The 16,770-nt window shown below is 39.8% G+C and overlaps 1 protein-coding gene across 2 annotated transcripts in view; it reads right to left on the bottom strand.

Annotated features, from left to right (window-relative positions):
• PLD1 (phospholipase D1) overlaps positions 1-16,770 on the bottom strand; it is a 130,492-nt gene that overhangs the window by 101,687 nt on the left and 12,035 nt on the right. For both annotated transcript variants that reach the window (XM_068992503.1, XM_068992582.1), the window contains exons 6-10: positions 15,126-15,184; positions 13,931-14,023; positions 5,203-5,355; positions 1,105-1,254; positions 312-395 (exon numbers count right to left, since the gene is read on the bottom strand). In XM_068992503.1, coding sequence (XP_068848604.1) covers positions 312-395; positions 1,105-1,254; positions 5,203-5,355; positions 13,931-14,023; positions 15,126-15,184 — 539 coding nt within the window. The remainder of the gene's footprint in view (positions 1-311; positions 396-1,104; positions 1,255-5,202; positions 5,356-13,930; positions 14,024-15,125; positions 15,185-16,770) is intronic.

The raw sequence follows: 16,770 nt of genomic DNA, 5'->3' as shown, positions 1-16,770 counted from the left end.
TTCCATTATCTCTACACCTATATTTGCATTGCAAAATAATCTTTACTACAATAAATATTGGTTATTTGCTTCCAAAGGGAAAAACAAAACCAAAATTGCTTAAACTAAATATTTTAACAATAGATATGGATGTGAAGTTTTTTTTTGAAAAGACCTTTCAGTGGAGGCTACTACAATTAGTTAGTTGGGATTTTGACCAAAACATCTGTGAATACTGCTGTCTTTCTTAATGTCTGATTCTAGAACAGTACAACACTGTTGTATATTCCTAAACACAGAGATCTCCAAACTCCCCAGGGACATATACTAACCACCAATCTGTGACAAATATTTCTTCTTTTGCCTCTTCCATTGCATTTGCCACATCTTCAAAATATCCTTTGGCATTAACATACCTGAAAGACAAATTTTCTGTTTCATTTTTTTTTAACAAAAAAGATAAAAAAAGAAATCTATCATATGGCAAAACAGAAGACGGAAGCCACTGCCTAGAATCTCTACAAAACCACCAGCTAACTTTGTATAACTGGAAACAAAAACTGAGAATACTATGTTCTGTTTGCTATGCAGGAAATACAGTAAGTAGACAGAAGCAGGCAATCTGATTCTTTTCTGCTGAGAGAATAACAAATTGAATGCTCTCATCATTGTATGAGGTCAGATGCACTCTCCCACCCTGCTGAACTCACACACCATTGTTCTTCTGAGACTGAAAGCAGACCAGTTTCTAACCCATGGGTAGAATAACATGCTAAGCAAAATTTTATTTAAAAGAAATACCTACCAAGTAAATTTCTCTGGCTTAAATTATGGCTAATGACTTAAATAAACTTTTCATTTGCATCATTAAGAAAATGTATGAAGTTAACTTTTAAAATCAGACTTCACAATCTAAAGCTAGCTATCTAAAGTTCATTTTTAAAAAAATCATAAAAACAAAAAATGGAAAAATAATTTATGCTCAGGTAGTCCTATAAAGGCTCTTGTGAAGTATAATACATAATATTTTTTCACAGCTTCAAAAATTGATTCCAGGTGAACTTAGACCACTGTAATATTAAATGCTATGACTATCTTCACAGTCTTAGAGCAAAAAGATCTTACCATTTGGCTAAAGTGTTCTCTTGGATGGCAGCATATGATCCAAATCGATGATCTTTGAGAAAGTCGGGGCCATACTTCTGGACGAATTCTTCTATAGCCCCTCCCCACCACCGAGCATGTCTATAGCTGTTGCATTTTAAAATCAGAGTCCTTCAAAGAAAAGCAAAATGTGGAAAAGAATGGTCACTTTATGCTCTATCTCTTTAAATAATTTAAGAATTAAACATGTCCCATTTGTTTTGGTACTGCAGCAAAGAACATTTTAGACAAAAGAGCATCCTACTGATACAAAAAAAAAAACAGACTTTTAAATGGTCTTGGCAGTATATACAAATATATTCAATGTAGCACCAACAAACTTTCAGGTTACTTATTCCCTCATTCACTTATGCAAACGTGTGTAAAGGTCTAGAGCTCTCTGGGCCAAGCTGTGAGGAAGACATGGAAGAGGCATAAAGTGAGGTCCTACATCTAAATCTTAGAAAATTGTTGGTTCCTGTAAAGGACATTTCCCTTTGGCCCACCTGGTGTCCATTCCCTCAGCCTCTGGAAATAGCCTGATCATCCCGTGCCTTCTCTGGGTCTACCAAAGCCAACAAAATGGCATACTCCAGCTCCTGATTCCAAAGGCTGGTTCAAGGATGATATTCATAAGCCAATTTCACCCAAAAAGTGAGAATAAAATCAAGGAGTTGCTCAGAAATGCCAGCAGGAGACTCTTCCCCTTCCACCAAACTTGGTTTGAGTGTAAGAGGCAGCCATCTTGCTACCACCAGGAGATCAGCCTTAGGATGGAGCAGATCCCAGGGGACAGAATTGAGAAACTTCAGGAAAATGCACCTCAGTGACATCGCTGGAGCCCTGGAATCAGTCATGGTTAACATACTTGATTAATTACTTCTGATGTAACCCAGACTGCACTAGATTTTTCTATTGCAAATGACTAAATGATCCTAAATGGTTACAGATTTGTCAGTGCTGAAAAAAAAATTCAGAGTGGGAGATTACAAAAAGTTATTACACAGCAAATGCCAGAAGAGGTGACTACCACTAAGAGGTGGAAATGAGTTATCCAAATTTGAAGTTCAGAGAAAACAAGGTGTAGGAACTCCCTGGGAATCCAGTGGGCAGGACTCCATGCTCTCACTGCCAGAACTCCAGGTTCTATCCCAGGTCAGTGAAATAGGAATCTGTATGTCTCCGCTGCTGCTGCTAAGTTGCTTCAGTTGTGTCCAACTCTGTGCGACCCCATAGATGGCAGCCCAGCAGGCTCCCCTGTCCCTGGGATTCTCCAGGCAAGAACACTGGAGTGGGTTGCCATTTCCTTCTCCAACGCATGAAAGTGAAAAGGGAAAGTGAAGTCGCTCAGTCGTGTCCGACTCTTAGTGACCCCATGGACTGCAGCCTACCAGGCTCCTCCGTCCATGGGGTATTCTCTAGGCACTGCCAAAATGAAGAAAAAAAAAAAAAACAAGAACAATAACAACAACAAAAACCCAGAGAAAACAAGGTATTGAAGCCAGCAGTCTCCCTGCCATTTAGGCAGAAACTTGCCCCAATAGAGGACCAGTGCTGTGAGTGAGCAGGGAGAGTTTGCTTTGGGAAGAAATGCAATGATCCTGATAAGAAGGAGGGAAGGAGGTATATGTATAGACCCTAAAATAATTATTTCTAAAGATTAGGGATGTCCAAACTGGTCCCCTAGATATGTCAGAGATATCTAGAGTTATGATATGTCAGCGTTAATATTGATGTTAACTAGAAAAGAGATTGAGAAAAAAAGAAAAATTATTTGGTAAATAATAAAAAATTAGGGTTAGGCTTAGGCTTAGGCTTAGGCTTGGCTTTTGTCTGGGGTGTACGGAGAGGCGAGGTGAGATGTGGTGGGAGGAGCGAGGCATTCTCCATTGGCCGCAGCAGGCAGATACAGGGTTCTGCAGAGAGGTCACCAGGGCACAGGAAATGCCTGGGCTTGACCCAGCATGCAAGCACTGCTCCAACTGAGCTGAAATGCCTCTGAAAACCAGTTATGAGAAAAAGATATTGTAGAAGAGATAAAGGACAAACAGAAGTCTTATCACAGGATGTGAATCAGAGGTTAGGGGGAAAAAAAAGAACCATTCCAAACATGGAGGTAGAAAGCAAGGTGAAATTAAACAATGTGTGAGGAGGGGTGTGAAGAGAACTGTCCCTAAAGAACAGAAAGACTGCTTTAGGGAGGGATTGCCAATGAAGGTAGAGAGACGAAAGGCCTCAGACTGTAAAGGGAGGAATTTGGGCTTCTTTGATACAAGGAGGGGGACCACTTACACCAGAGGGGGAGCCGATGAAACCTGGATCTGTATGGATTCATTTGGCAAGGGTGCACAAGTGAGTGATGGCAGGAAATGGAGATAAGATGGCCAGTAAAGCAACTGTCACCGCGACCATTGAAAATTGTGGTCTGATTTCTATGGTTTTCCAGAAAACAGGGAAGTAGTACCAGGAGGGACGTGGCTTTTTTTTTTTTTTTTTTTTTTTTTGGCTACACTGTGTAGCTTGTGGGATTCTAGTTCCCTGACCAGGGATTGGACTCAGGCCTTTGGCAGTGAAAGCACACAGTCCTAACCACTGAACTGCCAGGGAATTTCCAGGAGGAAGATTTAATGGCAGCATCATTATATTTCCAATAACATCCTGAATCTCCCATTGTCTGAGATTGGTAAGTTCAGCATTTTTCACACACACATGCAAATATATTAGTACAAATAGCATATTTATAGTAAATATATATATATATTTGGTGTCAGTCAGTGTGTATAGAGAGAAATGTATTGTTGTCATTGTTCAGCTCACTCAGTCAAGTCTGATTCTCTGAGATCCCATGGACTGCAGCAGGTTAGGCTTCCCTGTCCTTCACCATCTCCCAGAGTTTGCTCAAACTCATGTCCATTGAATTGGTGACCATCCAACCATCTCGTCCTCTGTTGTCCCCTTCTCCTCCTGCCTTCAATCTTTCCCAACATCAGGGTCTTTTCCAAAGAGTTAGCTCTTTGTATCAGGTAGCCAAAGTATTAGAGCTTCAGTTTCAGCTCAGTCCTTTCAATGAATGTTCAGGGTTGATTTCCTTTAGGACTGACTGGTTTGATCTCCTTGCAGTCCATGGGACTCTCAAGAGTCTTCTCCAACACCACAGTTCAAAAAACATCAATTCTTCGGTGCTCAGCCTTCTTGATGGCCAATTCTCACATCCATACATGACTACTGGAAAAACCATAGCTTTGACTATATGGACCTTTGTATATCTGTATGTATTCGTATGGGCTTCCCAGGTGGCTCAGTGGTAAAGAATATGCCTGCTAAGGAGGAGATGTGGGTTCAATTCCTGGGTCAGGAAGACTGCCTGGAGTAGGAAACGGCAACCTACTCCAGTATTCTTGCCTGGAGAATTCCATAGACAGAGGAGCCTGATGGGCTATAGTCCATGGTGTCACAAAAGAGTGGGATACAACTTAGCAACTAAACAACAAAAATGTATTCATATACATGACCCTGAACTTTATAGAGACACATATATATATCAGAAAGAAAAAGACACACATATATTGTATAACTACAGCCTTTCAGAAAGAAATGTTTATCAACACACACACAAACTCACTAATAAAATCTATAATAAATGTACAGTTGAGTATCCTTCAAGGTATCTTTTTAAAACTCTGTATGTAAATGGAATTTTTATAATCAGATCACTTTGTACACGTTTTATTAGTTAAAGGGTATCCATTTATAAAGTAAAATTCTACTTTTTAAAAACAAGAACTATTACTCCTTATCTGTTTGGTAAATTGGTATTAATGGGTAGTCAATTTTGTTAAAGGAGGCATATATTTTGTTAAAACAGGCACACAGCAATACATGGTACCATTTATTCTGACTCTTGCATATAGGATACTCTGCATCTTAAAGATATAAAAAAGTAGTTTAATTACTTTTAATTGAGGATGAGTTCTAAATAATAATTTTCTAACACCTAAATTATTTTACCTTCTTCTTCACTTAAGGTTGGGAGAAAAACCGTTTTTAGAGAAATCTTTTAAAAATCTTTCCAAATTCTACCTTGAAAGATTATCAATTCGGAGTCCATATTTCGTCTCTGTCTCCTTCCTCCCCACCTTAACTCTGAATTCTTTATCCACCAGCAGGACAAAGGCAATAGCACCACTGTCTGGTTTCATATACAGTAAAAAGGAATCTTTTACTATCAACCACCTGTAAGAAGAAAACACATATTTTTGAAGTCGTACTGAATTACTGAAACAAAGGGAACAAGTTATTACAAGTTTAAAGCAAGCATTCTAGCAGACAGTAAGCATAATTTTATCTTTTACACAGGGATCTATTTTTTAAAACATGAAAACACTATGAAACAGAAAAACAAACAAACAAAAATCTTCCTGTTATGTTTCCGAGAAGTACTGGCACCAAGCAGTTCAAGACCATTCACTGGCCCTTTAGACACTAACGGCAAAGCCTGGAAGAATGTCCCTGATGTGGGTGGGCGGTGCTCACAGGGTGCACAGCAGGAACCAAAGCTGTTGGAAAACGGGGTGGGTTAGTGCTGGCCGAAATAAACCAGCACAGAAGAGGCAACTGAGTCTCTGTGTAAGTAAAAATTCCCCTTTAAAAAGATTCAATAAGCATCCAGTACTCTGCATATTGTTCATTTCAAATCATTGGTGGCTTAAGGACCATTAATCGGAGAAGGCGATGGCACCCTGCTCCAGTACTCTTGCCTGGAAAATCCCATGGACGGAGGGGTCTGGTAGGCTGCAGTCCATGGGGTCGCGAAGAGTCGGACACGACTGAGTGACTTCACTTTCACTTTCATGCATTGGAGAAGGAAATGGCAACCCACTCCAGTGTTCTTGCCTGGAGGATCCCAGGGACGGGGGAGCCTGGTGGGCTGCCGTCTGTGGGGTTGCACAGAGTCGGACATGACTGAAGCGACTTAGCAGCAGCAGCAGCAGCAAGGACTATTAATAAATGATGCTCAGTGGAACATGATCTCTCAAAGGTATATCTGCAATCAATTCAATATATATTTAAGAGCTTCCTGATGGAAAAGTACAGTGATAAACTGGGAGTTAGAGCAGAGGTAGGAATGGCACAAAGATAAATCAGACATGTTTTCGAAGGAACTTATTAGGCTGGTGGGGCACAATTACAATGCTAGGCTGAATGGGATAGGTATTAGAGGCGGAAAGCAAAAAGAGATGTGTGTAAGGAAGGGGTCCTCAGATCTAAGAGAAAGAGCTTGGTGGCATTTCTCAAAAAAGTGTTGTCTGAGCAAAACCAGGAAGGAGCCCAACAAGCAGAGCCCAGAGAGGTAGTCCAGGTATACATCCCACATGGAGGGAAGAGTCAGCAAAGGCACTAGGGCTGGGAACGCTGCCTGTATTGGGGGACAGTCTGGGGAGGCCAGGGTTTCAGGAAGTGTAGCAGATGAGGTGTGGGGAGTGGGTAGGAGCCTGGCAAAGGCCACATTGAGGAGAGTCCGAAGGCCATGTAGGCAATGTCATAGTCACCTGCAATTGTGTAGTGGTGAAATGAATTGGTCAATAATTAAAGAAACGAACAATGGGAATATTATATCACATATTAGGCAACATAAAGCACGTTATGAAATAGGTAAGGCCAGAATACCTGAACATAAATGAACAAATATTGTAAATGTAACACGTGAAGTCAGAAGTTAAAGGAAACCTATAACAAATCATTAGTGAAATTGCTAACCACATTACATTTTAGTGGCTCTCTAATTTAGGGTTTAATGTAGACAATCTACATTGACTTCCACATGGTTTCATTTCATTTGTTTTTTAATATACAGGCTGTCTCCTTTCCAATTAAAGGGGGTGGGATGGATTTAGGATAACACAGTAAAGGTGATACATGTGTTATGATTAACAAAAGGGAAAACATCAAGGTCAGAGAAAGCAAATATCTAACCACAACACTAATATAATTATGGTGATGACACACCAATGTGGGTTTGAGCTTCCTGGTTTTTCTTATCAAATGAACAAATTAAGGAAATAAAGAAGTCACCCAACAAAAAGATAAATTCCAAAGAAAGTTTCTCACTTGGAACCTAACATAAAGCAACTGAACAATATTCATGGATAACACTCTCAATAGTTTTCAGAAAATGCAGAAATTCATGTTTTACAAGAATTCTCTTAACACTGCTCAATATAACTGCCAAGGTCATGATATCAAATAGAAACTCAGTCATTCTGATGGGGCTGAGTTATGAGTTACATAAAACTACTTGATGAAAAGTCGGTCAAGGTTTAAAGAGAGTAGACAGATCACATATCTGTTAAAGGTCCTTCTTCAGCTGTGGCCCCTTGTCCCAGCCTGACTTTCTATGTAAGCTAGAGAGCAGATGGCAGGGCAGGCCCAGAGCAGCAGTGTTGCTGACCAGGAAGGAGCCACAGGCTTTGAAAACCACAGCTGGTGGGTGTGTCAAACTGACAAAGAAAAGTCAAATGTACCGGACTTGGGGACTTGCCTAGAAGTCAAGGTCCCCTGAATGGCAGCTCTAGCCAGAGCTCCACACCAGACACAACAGTGATGGACGAAGAAGTACAGAAGTGTTTAATAGTGACTGCTGGATTTTGAAATCTGAAGGCAAAAGATAGTGGTTTCTGTTTTGACGATGATGAGTTGTTCTCTGTAACAGTTATTAGATATAAGGTGAATTGATGCCAGGCCTTTGTTTAAAGCTTCTCTTAACTATGCCATTCATTAACCTTTTCTTGTTTCTCCTCTTTGTCTCTTTTGTCAATAGATTTTTTTTTCTTTAGCAGGAGGATATGCATCAAGAAAGGAATTCGTCAAGCAGCCTTCTGGGAGTCAGCACCTGCTGCTCAGGGATTAAGTGTCTGCTTGAAGTCAGCCTCCCTGGGCTCCAGTCTTGGTTCTGTCACTTGCCCTTTTCTGTGACCTGGGGTAATTGAGCCTGAAATCTAAATCCATAAAACAAGGATAAGAGTAATATCCAGCTCATAAGTATTTTTGAGGATTCACTGAGATGACTTAAGGATGTTGCTTAGCACAATGCCTGGAACCAATAAATGTGAGCTTTTATGAATTCTCTTGTTCTATACCAGGTGAGATTATGGTCTGTTCTAACAAGATGTGACCTGTTCTACTATAAACTGTGTTATGAAAATGCAGATAAAGCCACCGAAGTCACACGTCACCTTCTCAGCCTCATCTCCTACTCTTCCTTCCCACCACGTTGGTCTCACTGGTCCTGAGACTTGCTAACCTTGTTCTCTGGGCTTCTACATTTGCTCTTCCTCACTTAGAAATTATTTCTTCCAGATCCTCCCATGAGCAGTCCCTTCCTGTCAATCAATCTTTTGCTTAAATATTTCTCCACGGGAAGGTTTTCCTGGCTCCCATCCCACCCGCCTCTGCATCCTGTTTAGCTTCTTCATAGCACTTATCACTGTCTGGAACTATTTATTTGTCTGCTTGTTTCTTGTATTTCCTTTACTAGAAAGTGAGATCCTTGAAAACAGCGAATGTGTGTCATGTCCACTGGTATCTCCCCAGGGCCCAGACAAGCTCTTCAGGCAAAGCAACACTCTTGCCTGAATAGCAGCTGCACAAATAGATCCTGGAGCATAAATAAAATCATTTAGACATGGTCACTGTCTAAAAATTGTAATTCTTGGTATAGTTCACAGTTTAGTAAATGCTAAATTTATTTCTTATAAATTATCTCTTAAGATATTATTTGAGATAAGAAACTTATCATTGAGCCCATCAATAGGATGTGCTGTTTAAGCAGATGTTTTAAATTGAGGGGAGAAATGCTTGCTGTGTTTGCCAGCAGAACAGAAGAAATATTTTGTTTTCTCTTCTTCATACTTGTGCCTGAGACTTGGTTGAAAGGTTGATGGCCTTGTTTGCCTATGTCAGTTTGTCAATACAGAATATACAAAATGATCAGAATCTTTTTTTTTTTAATGGATGCAAAAATTTTTTAAAAAGATATGACCAAGTGTTGCCCTTAAAAGTAACTCTCATTTAGACACCAATAGTCTTCTAGTGTGGAGAAGGCAATGGCAACCCACTCCAATACTCTTGCCTGGAAAATCCTATGGGCAGAGTGGCCTGGTAGGCTGCAGTCCATGGGGTCATTAAGAGTTGGACACGACTGAGTGACTTCACTTTCACTTTTTACTTTCATGCATTGGAGAAGGAAATGGCAACCCACTCCACTGTTCTTGCCTGGAGAATCCCAGGGACGAGGGAGTCTGCTGGGCTGCCGTCTGTGGGGTTGCACAGAGTTGGACACGACTGAAGTGACTTAGCAGCAGCAGCAGTCTTCTAGTGTGGGAAATTTTCCAAACAAAATTTGTCAGCTACATCTTATCATTTTTGTTTGGTACTGACATTTTATACCCCATGAATGTAACTCAGGGAATACTTATTAATATGGAACTAAGGCTTCAAGTTTCAGGGAAAAATTTATAGAAATTAAAATGAAGAGACGTTTTATTCTAGGGAAGATCATATCTTTTTAGATTGTTCTGGCTGAAGTCTGATATGCGTGTTCAGTCACTTCAGTTGTGTCCCACTCTTTGCAACACCATGGACTGTAGCCCACCAGGCTCTTCTGTCCATGGGATTCTCCAGGCAAGAATACTGGAGTGGGTTGTCATGCCCTCCTCCAGGGGGCCTTCCTGACCCAGGGATTGAACTCACATCTCCTGTGTCTCCTGTATCGTAGAAAGATTCTTTACCCACTGAGCCACCAGGGAAGACTGAAATCTGATATATCAGACTTTAAAAAGTGGGGGAGGTATATTTCCTTTATATAACGAAGCCTCCCCCTTCTATCTTTTTGGGCTGCCCCTTCTCACAGAGGTTACAACTCAAAGGTCAGTTCCTTGACTTCTGTAGCTAAAGCCTCCGTCTGAAGTCCTCGTGTCCCTGACTGTCCCATCACCTTCTTTTTCTTTCAAAGCTCTGATCAACACTTGTGCTAACACCATTCATGCTGCTTGTCGGCTTCTCCACTGTCTGTGATCTCCTCCAATAGTGCTCTGTGAGGGCAGGGACGTGGCCTTGTTCACCGCTGTTCTTACTGTGGCTAGAACACAGCCTGGCAAACATTAGGCACTCAATAAATGACAGAATGGACCAGATCCAGGCTTCCATTTCTTGAGTAGATGTCTTAGGTTGGGTTGCTCTAGAAGTCAACTCTGAGACAAGGATGGCAATGAAAGCGGTTTGTAAAGGTACTTATTAGGGAGCTTAGTAGGAAGCAGAGGAAGGGAAGGACAGGAAGCAAGGGCAGGAAGGGAGCCATCAAGGATGTGTTTTCATGCACTGGACTGCGGGCAGCTGTGCTGCAAATCTTCCAGGGAACTTCGCAAGACAGTGCAGAGTTTGCTGGAGAATCACCCTACCTGAGGGGTGAGGGGGCTGGACTCCCGCCAGCTCTTGGCTTAAGGTTGTTGCTAGGGCCTGCAAATGCCTCCAGCCTACTCTGCTCAGGCAGCCCAGAGCAAGTCTTCAGTCAAAGATTCACCAGTGCTTACAGCCCAAAAGCCATACTCAACACTTAGTAGCAACCTTAGGCAAAGCTGATGACCGGGGAGTAGGCGAGAGGAATCTGTGCCAGGGCCTCAGGGGTTTGGAGGTTCTGCCTCCCCGAGAGGCATGGTGTGGATCAGGAAGCAAGGGCAGGAAGTCAAAGTGTTGGTTGCTTAGTCGTATCCAACTCTCTGCGACCCCATGGGCTACAGCCCACAGGCTCCTGTCTGTGGAATTCTCCAGGCAAGAATACTGGAGTAGGCTGCCATTTCCTTTTCCAGGGGGTCTTCCTGACCCAGGGATAGAACTCAGGTCTCCTGCACTGCAGGCAGATTCTTTACCAGGGAAGTTCATAAGGGCAGGAGCAGGCTGGCTCACGCTCTGCGCCCCTCCTGGCTTGGCACACACCGTTCCCCAGGGTTCTGTACCACTGCAGGTAGGAGAGGGTGGGAAGCTACTTCAAGTGGGGGTCTCTGAATTTCCTGTGATGTTACTTATACCCCAAGTTTCTGGGGACATTTAAATAAATTACAGAAGTTTATTTGAAAACAAATATTGTCTAGTCTACTAGTCCCCTGTTTACTGTAGTTAAAAAATCTTTTGTTTTTTGTTATATAGAAATCCTCAACTTCCTCTAGCTTAATGTCTTGATCTTTCCCTTGTAATTTCTTCTATTCTTTAAAAACTCAGAAAATAAGAAACCGATCTAATGGTATTTTTGGTTGGCAATGTATCTGAAATACACGTTTAAAGATCCTAGTTTTAAGCTTATTTATCTTCAACTCACACATAATTTCCTCTTTACACATGAGTTCATATTTTTTTTCAAGGTTAGAAAAATAACAAACATCTCTTAATAGTTTTTAAAATTCCAGTAAATTATTATTGGAACAAATAGCTGTTGTCTATTATGTTAAAAACGTTGTCATAGATGCTTTGAGTAACAAATAAGAATGAGATAAGAATACTCCTCTCTAAGGAGTCTTTAATTAGACAGGACATAGGACATGAATTAAAGTTTTCTGTCTATATCACACTTATCACAATATACATCCTCACAAATATAACTCTAAAATTACCCCTGATCACTACCTTTTTTTTTGGTTTATTTTTTTATGTAAAGTTTAGTGGGTCTTAGTGTATTTTAGTTTACTATATTTGTAAATTTGCATGCTGTCACCATTAATATATAATTCCAGAATATTTTCATCACCCCAAAAGAATTCTACATCCAAATGCAAACTAGTACAGCCACTATGGAGAACAGTGTGGAGATTCCTTAAAAAACTAGAAATAAAACTGACATACAACCCAGCAATCCCACTGCTGGGCATACACACCAAGGAAACCAGAATTGAAAGAGACACATGAACTCCAGTGTTCATCGAAGCACTGTTTACAATAGCCAGGACACGGAAGCAACCTAGATGTCCATCAGCAGATGAATGGATAAGAAAACTGTGGTACATATACACAATGGGATATTACTCAGCCATTAAAAAGAATACATTTGAATCAGTTCTAATGAGATGGATGAAACTGGAGCCGATTATACAGAGTGAAGTAAGTCAGAAAGAAAAACACCAATACCATATACTAACGCATATATATGGAATTTGGAAAGATGGTAACAATGACCCTATATGTGAGACAGCAAAAGAGACACAGACATAAAGAACAGACCTTTGGACTCTGTGGGAGAAGGCGAGGGTGGGATGATTTGAGAGAATAGCATTGAAACATGTATATTATCATATGCGAAACAGATCGCCAGTCCAGGTTCGATGCATGAGACAGGGTGCTCAGGGCCAGTGCACTGGGATGACCCTGAGGGATGGGATGGGGAGGAAGGTGGGAAGGGGTTTCGGGATGGGGGACACATGTACACCCATGGCTGATTCACATTTAGTTCAGTTCAGTTCAGTTCAGTCGCTCAGTCGTGTCCGACTCCTTGCGACCCCATGAATTGCAGCACGCCAGGCCTCCCTGTCCATCACCAACTCCCGGAGTTCACTCAGACTCATGTCCATCGAGTCAGTGATGCCATCCAGCCACATTAATGTATGGCAAAAACCACTACAATATTGTAAAGTAATTAGCCTCCAATTAAAACAAATAAATTAATTTAAAAAAAGAATTCCACACCCAGTAATAGTAACTCCCCATTCCCCTTGTGCCACAGCCCTTGGAAACCATGAATATACTCTGTCTCTACAGATTTACTGATTCTAAACCTTTCATGTGAATGGAATCATACAATATGTGACCTTCTGTGGCTGTTTCTTTTTCACTTAGTGTAATGTTTCCAAGTTAATTCATATGACAACATTCATCAGTCTTTCATTTCTTTTTTTTAATTTTTTTTCATTAAAATTAAAAAATATTCAAATATAATTTAAAAAACCATATAATTCACCCCTTGAAAATGTACAGTTTAGTGGTTTTAATATATTCACAAATTTGTGCAACCACCATGGTCATCTAATTCCAGATATTTTCCAGAAAAGAAATCCCATATCCTTTAGTATTCTTCATTCCTTTTTATGACCAAATAATATTCCATCACAGGGCTGTACCATATTTTGGTTAGCCACTCATCAGGGGATGGACATTTGGGCTTTTTACACTTTTTGGCTACTCTGAATAATGCTGCTATGAACATTCATTAAAAAGTTTTAATGGAGATATATTTGTTCAGTTCTGTTTGGAAATGTCTGGGGTATGTGGTAACTGTATGTTTAACATTTTGAGGAACTGCCACCCTGTTTTCCAAACTGGCTGTATCATTTTACATGATGCACCAGAAACGTATGAGGGTTCTGATTTCTCTACAGCCTTGACAACACTTGCTATTGTCCAATTTGCTTATCACAGCCATCCTGGTGGCTGTAAAGTCATAGATCACTGTGGTTTTGATTTATCTTCCCCTAATGACTAGTGATGTTAAGCATGATGGATTGTGCTAATTTGCCACTGTCTATGTTCCCTGGCTGACCAATTTTTGAATCCTATGGCCCATTGGGTTTTTATGTATGTAATTGGCATACTCTGCCTACAAGTGCAATTTTGAATAGAGTGTTTAAATAGAGCCGAAACCTGGAACTTAAAAATAATTTAAAATTTGCTCTGCCATGACTTTCAAAGATTTATAATTGAAAACTAGAATATAAAAACTCCCCCAATACTCAGTTTATTAAGACAAACACACAAAACTCTCAAGTCTCACCTTTTTGCCCACCGATAGCAGGCTCTTCCCTGGCCACAGCAATTCAGGCCTGGTATTCTGTGCCCTCCGGATCTTTTCATTATCATACCTTCTCTGAAAGAGACATTAAGTCAACCCATCATCTTTAAACTTCCAGCTCACACTTAGCTGATACAGCCTTATAATTGGGAACTAAATAAACTGTTCTATTCTCCCATGCCCTACCTCTCTACTTTTTCTGCTTTTACTGTCAAATAGGTCAATGCTATGTTAACTAGGCTCAGAACTCCAAAGCCAATCTTTAAAAGCACCCTGGTGGATGTAGGCCTGTTGGCAGTGGGGACAGCATACCGCACACACAGCAGGACCTTAAGCATCCCAGCTTCCGGCTCTAAATGCTGAGCATTCTCCCAGCCACCATGACAGCCTGAAAAAGAGCCCACATGTTGCCAAATGCCGGCACGGGGAAGATTCATCTGCTATGGAGATCATTGAGAATGCTCACCCACAGATTCCAGGGTATTTCTGCGTCCCTTCACCTACAATTCTAGGACCAATCCATGTCAAAGAAGTAAAGCAAAGCCATTACTTTGGCAGGAGAAATATCCTAACTCTGAAAGATGTGAAAAAACAATAATGGCCAACCAACCAAACAAACAAACAAAAAATTAAAAGAACTACCAACAATGTTCTTGACTAGAAAAGTTAAACTCTTTGTAATATCAAGCTCTCATATCATGAAGGATGTGCTCCATCGCTCAGTTGTGGCCAATTCTTTGCTACCCCATGGACTGTAGCCCATCAGAAGATAAGAATTAAGTAAATTTCAATCTTGTTACATAACATACATTTTATACAGTATTACTTTTAGTCAATAAAATAAATGGTAAATAGCTAACTTTTATATGTGATAAAAAGAAGGGATCTTGTATATTTGATTTTTAATGCACTCTTGCACACATCATATTTGTTATCTGTGTTAAACACCCACTACTGTGGGGTAAGAGGAGAAGGAGTGCAGAGCAGTTGGCACCTTTGTTTAATGTAGCAAGATATTCTGTTTTGTATAAATAGGTCCCACAGTTGCTCTGACTCTGTTGGGAAGGAAACAGTGAAGCCAGGGGAGCTCCATCACCTTGGTACACCAATAAATCAAAGGCTACAATGCTCATCAACTTTTCATACTTCTCCTTATAGATCCAATACTGAAACTTACATGCCCTTTGGTCCCAAATCATGGATGAAAGACAGCTGGCTTATATCAAGAAATTCTGTCTGAAAAGAGGCCCAATATCCGTATGTTAGAAAGCAAAAAATGAAGAGGAAAAATTCAGGCATTCAAAAAATATTATGTATCTCCATGTATAAGCACATCTGGGGTACTCTACAGATTACACAGATCACAATGGCACTGCCCTGAAAAAGTATTTTTTAGAAGGATATACACAATTAAAACACAATCAAGATAGTGACATGTGCTCTAAGATGTAGAGACAAAATGCTCAAGAAGGTCATGGTGAGACCTGCCAACAATAGTAGACCATAGACAACCAAAAAGAAATAGAAAACCAAAGACAAAAAGATACACTCCTGGCATTAGGAGGCAGAGGAGAGACCAGACACAGAAAACAGTCCACATCAATCAAGTTCTGTGGGAAGAACCATGACAGTTACACGTGAAAGTAGTTGTTAATAGAGGTGCAGGGAGAGGATGACCACTTCCTAGCTAATGGGACCTTGCAGAGGAAATGGCGTTTGATCTGGGCTTATAAATGGGATTAATAAAATGAACTATAACAATTTTCCTTTGAAGTTTTGTTTATGTGATTGTGACTGCCTAATATTAACCTTGTAAGAAAAAATTACACATCTCTCAAAGCTGTCAGTACTGTGAGGTCCAATTGATTTTCTTTCTTAGGGTGATTGGAAGACGTCTTTAAAATTCAAAGGATTTAAATATCTTTAAAAACCTCAGATCAAACATATTCTCACATAGCACTTTTTATGAGGATTTTGAAAGTCAAGGTCTTTATATTTTATTTCTTACATCAAACATGGTGATTCGGTATCATACATTTTAAAATTCTGATCTGTGGAAATGTATTCTAATTGGAAAATATAGAAATACATAGGTTATTAGAAATGATATTACAGACTTTAAGCCATAGAATTTGAAATGTCTTGAAATCCTAAGCCAGAATTTCTCATTTTATCTCTAGGGAGCAGAGAGAAAAATACTAATCCTAGTTTATACTGGAAGAAACTTCTCCAGAGGTGTAACTAATTTATGCAAAGTCAGAGACTAGCTGAACAGAAGAATAGGAAATGAAAAGCAAAAATCAGGGAAACTATTCATCTAATACTTGGATATTTTCTTATGTACATATAGCTATTATCAAATCATTGACAACAGGAATATTATTTGAAATAATTCAGAAACCATAACTTCAGAATATCATACAAAATTTGCTAAGTGTAGAGAATTTCATCTAAATTAAAAAAACACACATTAGCAATGTGGAAAATTTAAAGCTGTGTATTAAGAAAAAATTCAAATTTATCCTAATGTCTTACTAAAGAGAAATTTGAATAAAGAACTAGTACTATTATAGAAAAAAAATCCTTGGCAATAAATATTCTAATATAGATTTATGGGATTGAAAACAAATGTGACCAAGTCAATTTAGAAACAAACCTAAATAATACAATTTGAAATTTTACAAACTTTGTATTGCCCAAATATCTCAATGCATCTTTGGTGATAAAAATCCTATTCTCGACTTGAGCAGGCAAATCTCAGGAATAAGAATTTAATGATTAATTTAGTCTGACAATATTCCATTGGGCTATTGATCTCTAAA

Source organism: Capricornis sumatraensis, chromosome 1 (assembly GCF_032405125.1).
Source record: "Capricornis sumatraensis isolate serow.1 chromosome 1, serow.2, whole genome shotgun sequence".
Taxonomy (NCBI): domain Eukaryota; kingdom Metazoa; phylum Chordata; class Mammalia; order Artiodactyla; family Bovidae; genus Capricornis; species Capricornis sumatraensis.
Note: the sequence above shows the minus strand (reverse complement) of the source record. Positions and strands in the feature narration are given on the sequence as shown.